The sequence below is a fragment of the Bombina bombina genome, chromosome 6 (assembly GCF_027579735.1).
Source record: "Bombina bombina isolate aBomBom1 chromosome 6, aBomBom1.pri, whole genome shotgun sequence".
Taxonomy (NCBI): domain Eukaryota; kingdom Metazoa; phylum Chordata; class Amphibia; order Anura; family Bombinatoridae; genus Bombina; species Bombina bombina.
In genome coordinates, this window is record NC_069504.1 from 647,884,657 (window position 1) to 647,893,729 (window position 9,073).

Consider the following 9,073-nt stretch of genomic DNA (forward strand, 5'->3'; position numbering starts at 1 on the left):
GGGAAATCCTTCTTAGGCCCTCTGTAGATAGATTTGTTTGCAGGGACTCGTCTTCTGCCTCTCTTTACAGATCTACGTTATACTCCTATTCCTTTACCACTGCTGATATGTTTGAGTACTGGTTTGGCTGTCTGCTACTTGCTTGATAGTTGACGAGTGTTTATGGGTAAGTATGTTTTATATTTTTTTAATATAGACACTCAAAGCTTTGTTTATCGGCACTTTTAAAAATGTTAAAAGTTTATCTATAAATATATATGGGTATATATGGCCCTGGGACAGATACTCACTATTCCCCTTGCTTTTTTTAGGTGTGCTTTAGTTTGCACACACCGGGTCCCAATGCTTAAATACGCTCGTTGGGTTATCGCTAATGTTCCTGATATTCATTGTTTCGTTCAGGATTAAGTCTATTTCTCCTCCTTGGTGTCTTAAGATAGTGTAAAGGGTTTTGCAGCTCCTCCTTTTTAACCTATGCATAAACTGTAAATTAAACTACTTTCATGGAAAGTGCTGTTTGTTTTGGCCATATCTTCTGCTTGAAGAGTTTCTGAATTGTCTGCTCTCTCTTGTGAGTCTCCTTATCTGATATTCCATCAGGATAAGGCTGTTTTGCGGACTACATTTACATTTTTACCTAAAGTTGTTTCCTTACACAACATTAGTAGGTAGATTGTTGTTCCCTCCTTGATCCAAAAAAATGCTTCTGAAACATCCTTGCATTTTTTGAATGTTGTAGGAGCATTGAAATATTATGTTAATGCTACTAAGGATTTCAGATAAACTTCTATTCTGTTTGTTCTGTTTTCTGGTCCTAAGAAAGGCCAGAAGGCCTCTACTATTTCTTTAGCCTCTTGGTTAAAACATTTGATTCCCAGAGCTTATTAGGAGGCAGGTCAGCCTCCACCACAGAGAATTACAGCTCACTCTACTGAATCAGTTGCCACTTCTTGGGCTTTCAAGAATGAGCCTTCAGTTGATCAAATTTGCAAGGCAGCCACTTGGTCTTCTTTGTATACCTTTACTAAATTTTACAATTTTGATGTTTTTCCTTCCTTGGAAGCAGCCTTTGGTAGAAAGGTCCTTCAGGTAGTTTGCTCAGTTTTATGATTATGCCTGTCTTTTTTAGTTTGTCATAAGAGATATATTTTCTTTTGGTTTATGGATTTAATTTCTCAGTGAAAAAGCTGTTTTTTCAATCCCTCCCTTTATAGTTACTTGTGGACTTCCACAGCTTGGGTTTTCGTATCATGGACTCTCACCACCTTTATGAAAGAAAAGACAATTTATGCTTACCTGATAAATTCATTTATTTCATGGTGGTGAGAGTCCATGAGCCCCAACCTTTTTGTTGGGGTTGTTTTGTGTTCTTTTTCCCTGCTCCTTTTTTTGGCTCTTACTCCTTCTCAAACCTCACTACTTGGCTATACCTTATGTGTGTATGTGTGAGGTGGGAGGTATTTTACAGGGCTCTTGGGGTTTGGGAAACTTTGCCTTCTCTTAGTGGAAGGAATGTATATCCCATATGTAACGGATCGTGGACTCTTGCCACCTATATGAAATAAATTAATTTATCAGGTAAGCATAAATTATGTTTTTCCTGTATACTCTCTATATACTATAAAATCTCTTTGATAACAAAATAACAAAATAAATAATATATTAACAGTTTTTACTAATTCGGCTAAACTAACATTTCAAATACTTAAATATACTTAAAGGGACAGTAAACACCTTGATATTTTATATAAAATGTTTAGTTATGCAAAATGAAACAACTTTGCAATATATTTTCATAATTTATTTTGCCCTATTTTCATGTTATTTAGCTCTGAAAATTGAGCAATTTCTAATTCTCAGAACTTGAAAAACGCCCTGATGACAAGGCTAACCCTGCTACACATATGTCCATAATGGGATATATCAGATAACAACTGCAAAACAATGTGCTCTTTACTAACTCTATGATAGTGACTAGCCTTGTTGTCTGTGGACTAAAGCCCAGATTGGCTCCTCCAAATAAGGCAAATGGTGGGTAGATAAGGCAAATGGTGGGTAGAGTTTGGCTAATGATAAATAATTGAAGTAAAAAGGTTGTTAATGTGATTTAAAAACTTTAAGACTTGGCTAATATGATCTATAGCAGCATAACATAAATGTCTTTACAATGTGTTTACTGCACCTTTAAAGTCATCTCAAGAGCAGCAATGAACTTCAGGGACCTAGCTCACATCTGGTGAGTCAATGACAAGAGGCATACTGTATGTGTGTAGCCAGCAGTCATTAGCTAGCCAGTAATGCATATGCTCCTGAGTCTAGCTTTGCTTTTGAACAACGTTCACCAAGAGAATGAAGTATATTTGATAATAGAAGTAAATTGAACACTGTCTTAAAATTGCACACTCTATCTGAACTATAAGGGACAGATTACGAGTGGAGCGCAGCGGTTGCACGCGAGCGATAAGGGGTTGGTGTTTGTGCTCAGCGGGCTTACCGCTGGTATAATGAGTTGAAAGTAAACATATTTGTTTGAGTACAATCACGATTTACGCTAGTATGATTACCGCGGCTTAAGAGCTCTAGTTAACTGCTTCACGAAACTAAAAAGTTGCACAAAACACAAACATACATTACAAAGTACAGTTACACTCATATTAACACTGTCTAATAAAAATTATTTAAAAAAAATATTGCACACAAAAGTTATGATATGAGATCTCAGGTGTTAGAAAACATGGTCAACCAAAGGGCTTTAACATAGAGATACATGTCTAAAGATGGATATGTATGTAATCAGGGCTCAAAACTTCCGCGCGCCCACTAGCCTATGGCGAGTAGAAATTTAAAGGTGGAGAGTGAAAGTTAGTGAGAAAATGTTGAAAATCATATGAAGTCCTATGCAAAAAGTTTCCAAAAGTGTTAATCTCATTGCAAAATATTTGAATTTTGAAACCTGTTAAAAATCAATTTGCATTTTCTAATGCAGTGCAATTGACCCCCCTGTGCATCATATACAGTATGTATTCTAGAGATACTTATTCAATATAATGGTATCACTTTGCCAGCTTCAAATCAGCCCTTCTAATAATGATGCCAGCTTACCACAAGCAGCTTATTGTTAAATGATCACATATTAAGAACATTGCATGAAGTACAAATGTTCCAAATCTTGTGATATGAATATGTTTCAGTCTTCCTTTTCAATGATTAAAACAATATGAGACTATTTGCCAGTTACTTTAAGCCGAGAGTCCCTAGATTACATAGGAATGGCATGGCCTTTTCGTTCTTTCCATTTTCCCATTTGTTTGTGTAACTACTACCAGTAGCCACCTACTACTTACTAACAATTCTATACTATACTTTATTTCAGTGTGGATGGCAGTGCAGATGGAGAACCTCTGCATTATGGACAGAATTTTGCTTTGAGGATGACAGGAGAGTTCATGGAGCATGTGAGTAATTATGCATTCAAAATGACTTGTGTTTATGAAATCAAGATGTGCAGTTCTATAGGAAGACATATAGGTAAGGTATATGGGGAAGGCATATAGGGAAGGCATCATATAGGGAAGGTACAGTATATATGTAAGGTATATAGGGAAGGCATCATATAGGGAAGGTATATAGGTATGGTATATAGGCAAGGCATCATATAGGGAAGGTATATAGGTAAGGTATATAGGGAAGGCATCATATAGGAAAGGCATATAGGGAAGGCATCATATAGGGAAGGTATATAGGGAAGGCATATAGGGAAGCCTTCATATAGGGAAGGCATATGGGGAAGTCATCATATAGGAAGGCATATAGGGAATGTATATAGGGAAGGCATATGGGGAAGCCATCATATAGGGATGGTATATAGGGAAGTCATATAGGGAAGGTATGGCACTGTGTAAAGCACATAAGTTCACCTATAGCTGTAGGATCTGGAGATCAGACATCCAGGACTGCAAAACAGACAGAGGAGCTGCTACGGTATTACATGGGCTTGCAAATAAAATAAACTGGAAACTGCCATTAATCTCAATAACCTGATAAAGTGGACTTTTTTTTTTACAGAGAGGTTAATTTGTATTTAAAACAAGAGTTAAAGAGATTGCATCCTGAGGAAATAAAAGTTTTTTTTATGCATGTACTAGAAATGAATTGCTGGTTTGCAAATATCTGCATACAAAATGAATGTTTTAAAAGCATTTAAATCTGTAGTTAATGGAAAAAATCTTCAAGGCCCAGGACACAGTCTCTGAAAGCCTCTTAATTATTGTTTATCTTCCTCTGCTGTGTCTGATTAGTGTGAACTTGTGCACATATCAAGCAATCTGTGCGCAGCATGTAGGAGTGTTAGGGTTCTGCATTCCATTGATTACACTGCAGTTTTCTGGGGGGAGTGCAAACACTACAACTTAGAGTTAAATTACAGAAAAAGCAAGCAAACAAATAATGAACATGGACAGCAAAGTTTTTTTTTAATTCTGTACAATGAAACATTTTACGGGACACAACATTTTGAATTTAATGTTGCTTTAAATTAAAAGAGTGTATCTGTGATAGTTTTTCTGTACATAGAGAGTGTTTGGAAGAGATGAGAACCAATTACTATAATCACAGGAGATTCCACTGAGTGAATGTGTCCTCCCTCACAAGAACTGTGTACAGCACTGACTTCTATACGAGGTTGGTGTTGTTAAAAGCCTGTACATAGCTAACCTTACGTTTTTTAATGCATAACTTGGAATTTTTACAGCGCTATGGAATTTTGCGGCAGTATACAAATAATTGATGATAATAATAATAAAGCAATTGCATATAAAATGTTTGTTTTCACAGTTATTTTTGACTAGTGATCAGAAAACATTTCTGAAATGCAGCAAGAAGTCGAATTTACAGGATGTTACTTTAACTAATGAACCTTCATATCAGACCTGCTGGCAGATTGTTTACTTGGATCCACAGATGCGAATGGAATATGAAGGATTTCCTGTAACGGTTTGTAACCAGATAAGTGACAGTTTCTATGTCATTATGACAATATGAAATAACCAGAGTGATTTTAATGGTTAATTTAACTTTGTAGAACATTTGTTTTTTGAAGGATTGTGAATCCTTGTGATCAATCCTAATATCCACATTTTTTGCATGTAGAAAAATTAACGCTAGATGGAAAAAAGTAGAAACAGAATGTTATTTTTTTTCCCCCAATAATTACTACATTCCTGAGGCTCACTTTTTTGTGTCTGTTCATAAAAAAACAAAAAAAAACACAAAAAATATTTACTTTAAAGTAATGTGAGCTATATAAGTTGGATTTATTTGCTTAATTAAAGTAGACATATTTTTACTTAAATGATAAATACCAATATATGAGAATGGTTTATAGAAAAAGAAAAATTTAAAATCATAACATTGTGACTTCCAGTCAGATATCTGCAATTTGAGTATTAACTATAAGGTGACGGTAAAAGAATTCCTTTATCATTGTGGATATCTTAGTTTATATAGAAATTAAGCGAAGGTTTTCCAAATTATGGTTTGCAAATAACTAGTGGGCAGAGGAGAAATTTAGGTGTCCCACTGTCAGGTCAGAAAAGCTTGGTCAGACAAATGTTCTGGGTGTTTAGGGTTGCCACTTCAGCCATGTTTTCTTGTACAGTTATGAGTTACACATGATACTGGGTGTGCAAGGAGGAAATCAAATAGTGCTGTTCAGAGACACAGTACCTTGCAGCATGTGTAACTTATAAATATCATTGAAAACATGGCTGAGGTGGCAACTAAATGGGGGTTTCTGTGGTGCCAGCAACAATTTTATCCTGATCATTCAGACTTATCCATTGTAACTTGATGACAAGACTTAGGTGAAAACCACATGTCAGCTGCAGGATGGTGGAATAACAGGCATACAATGAATAGCTACCCACCAACAAGTAAGTGTTGCACTAATCCTTTCAAGATGGTCATGTGTCACACCTCAGCTGCTCCATTATGTTCAACTGCCTGGCTTTTATGCATTGTGGCAGATGGGCCCAGATCTTACCTTGTCTTCAGCACAGTGCTGTCATATGAGGTAGTAGACAGCAACATCCTCAGATAAAGAACCTGGAGAGACATGCACATGACCTGGACCAGGCCATGCATCTGATTTGGTCCTCTCTTTGGTATAGCTGGCATTTAATGGGCCACAGCAGAGCATATGATTTGTACCTACTCAAAATAGAGCTGGCATAAATAGGGCTATTTGGGACTATATGATCTGGACCTCACTTTAGCATAGCTGGCCTTAAATAGGCCACAGTGGAGCATACGATTTGCACCTGTTTGAAATAGAGTTAGCATAAAAAGGACCTGGGCCTCACTCAGGCATACAACTGTCTTAAAGTGGGCTGCAGGGGTTTTGCATCTTATATGCCATCATATTTATGTATATAGTTGGTTACTGATCTGTTTTTTTTGTGGCACAAATATTTAAGTAATATGTCTGTCATCAGCAGTTAAGGCGGCAAAAATAGTGAAACAGTAAAGGGAGTTTGAGTCGATGAATGTTCAAATAGTCATATGGTTGGGTCATGCATCTACAAAGTCTGGTAAATCCTGAATTAACTCCTTTATGTTTAGCGCAACTCTATGGAAGAATTTCCAGTACAAATTGCTAATAATGTCATCATTTATTTTTGTTGTTGAAGGCCAACTCTAAAGTCCTTATCGTTCATAGCAAAACCAATCAGTGTCTGGCAGTTCTGAGAAAATATGTCCTGTGGTAAGTAACTAACATAACACTTTATTATGCTAAATCATCTGCTGTATAAACAAACCATTGATTTGTATTTGTCCAAAGAGCTAACAAAATATATAAATGAAAAAAAAAAATCCACATAACTCAAAGATAAAAGTTAAACAAATAAAATAAAGTCCAAAAATATTTGTTTGAAAAGGATATACTGTTTTTAAAAAATGTGGTTCCAGTACATTTGCAAAGCAGTAATAGAGATTAAATGTGTGGTATAATAACCTGACTAGGGGTGTGACAGACACTCATAGCCTCCAGTGCACTACTCTTATAAAAAAAAAATACTATTCAGACTAATAAGAATTTCCATGACATCAGATTTACATATTTATTCCATAGAATTCAAAGTTCCTTTTTTACTAAACAGATTAACATCTAAATTATTTTATGATTTTCAGGACTTTCTTTGGCAAGGATTGTGAAGTCACTGCTCACACTTACTTAAATGGACACAAGGCTGAGGAAAATGAAAATCACTGGACTATAATAACTGGAAACCCTAGTGATGAAAATACCACTATGTTTGATAGGCCTAAGCCATCCAGTGAGCCTACAATAAACACAGAACAAAGATAACAAGTGCATATACTTAATGTTCTGGACAATATTCAGTTAACAATAAAATAATTTGTACACCAAATTAATTTCTGAATCAGACAAGTAGATTTGTTAATTTTTAAGGATATATTTATTCTGTGCATATTTCAGAAAACACCAGTATAAATATAACATGTATGTTTTCATAATAAAATTGTTAAAGGGACATTAAACATATTAACAGATTGCAATACATTGTGGGCTTTCCAGTTCCTGTTAAAAGTGGAAGTGCAGACTCCAGATTTAACACTACTATATTGTACACAATCATTTGCTGCACATTCATGTGACCCATTTATAACTGTTCACCTCAACAGAGAAGGAAATCTAGGTTAGAACATGGCGGATCCATTGATTTATGGACACTAAAACTAAACACTTTTTTTATTCAATGTTTAAACAACTAATACTATTAAAATATAGCTGCATATTATTCTCAGGCTAATATTTTATTGAATATCTAGCTGTCATTTATTTAAGCCTAGATTATAAGTGGAGCAGAAAAATATTAAGCTAACACCGCTTAAGTTAAATCAGTATCACTCCTATTCTTGCGTTTATATTAAGTTGAAAGTAAAAAAGTTACCACTCAAGCAAAAGTCTCAGGTACACTAACATCTGAAGGTCATATAGTGCAACTGTGCTAACTCCCTTTCCCCTAGACTTCTATGTGACACGCTACAAAAGCCTGTTCTGGGTTTTGCTCGTGTGGTAACCCAAACACACGATAGGCTAAGTGCTCTAAATCCAAAAGAGCGTTAAGAAATACTATCTATCTATCTATCTATCTATCTATCTATCTATCTATCTATATATCTATCTAGATATATATACACCCTGTTCCAAATTATTATGCCAATGATATCTTTCTCATTTACCTAAATAATTGATGTAAACAACAGTCAGCATAATTCTCATGTTATCAACTATTAAGTACAATTCAAGTTTTATTGAACAAATCTCCTAATGATAACAGTATTTTTTTTTTTTTTCAAAATAAAAAACTTACAATGCACTGTTCCAGATTATTACGTACAGTAAGTTTCAAAACACTTTATAGGTTGTAAAGAACTGAAAATTGTCATTTGTTGTGTTTGCAGCATATTTACTTTGAACAACATTTTAACTTTTTAAAAACATTTTAACAGGTCACGTTACATTTTAACATAGGACCCCTTATTTGATAGCAGCTTCACAAGTCTTGCATCCATTGAACTTGTGAGTTTTTGGACAGTTTCTGCTTGAATTTGTTTGCAAGATGTCAGAATAGCCTCCCAGAGCTGCTGTTTGGATGTAAACTGCCTCCCGCCCTCATAGATCTTTTGCTTGAGGATGCTCCAAAGGTTCTCAATAGGATTGAGGTCAGGGGAGGATGGAGGCCACACCATGACTTTCTCTCCTTTTATCCCCATAGCAGCCATTGATGCAGAGGTATTCTTTGCAGCATGAGATGGTGCATTGTCATGCATGAAGATGATTTTATTACGGAAAGCATAGTTCTTCCTTCTGTACCAGTGAAGGAAGTTGTCAGTCAGGAACTCCACATACTTTGCAGAGGTCATCTTTACACCTTCAGGGACCCTAAAGGGGCCGACCAGCTCTCTTCCCATGATTCCGCCTTGCTGACATTGCAGCCTTGTTGGAACAGGGTGGCCGTCCATTACTCCATCCATCTGGACCATCCAG

The 9,073-nt window shown here is 35.8% G+C and overlaps 1 protein-coding gene across 2 annotated transcripts in view; it reads left to right on the forward strand.

Moving 5' to 3' along the window:
• Positions 1-7,820, forward strand: part of CFAP161 (cilia and flagella associated protein 161) — a 146,309-nt gene extending 138,489 nt beyond the window's left edge. For both annotated transcript variants that reach the window (XM_053717682.1, XM_053717681.1), the window contains exons 4-7: positions 3,374-3,455; positions 4,834-4,992; positions 6,687-6,760; positions 7,189-7,820. In XM_053717682.1, the coding sequence (XP_053573657.1) occupies positions 3,374-3,455; positions 4,834-4,992; positions 6,687-6,760; positions 7,189-7,366 (493 nt within the window). In that variant the 3' untranslated portion in view covers positions 7,367-7,820. The remainder of the gene's footprint in view (positions 1-3,373; positions 3,456-4,833; positions 4,993-6,686; positions 6,761-7,188) is intronic.
• Positions 7,821-9,073: the final 1,253 nt, after the last annotated feature.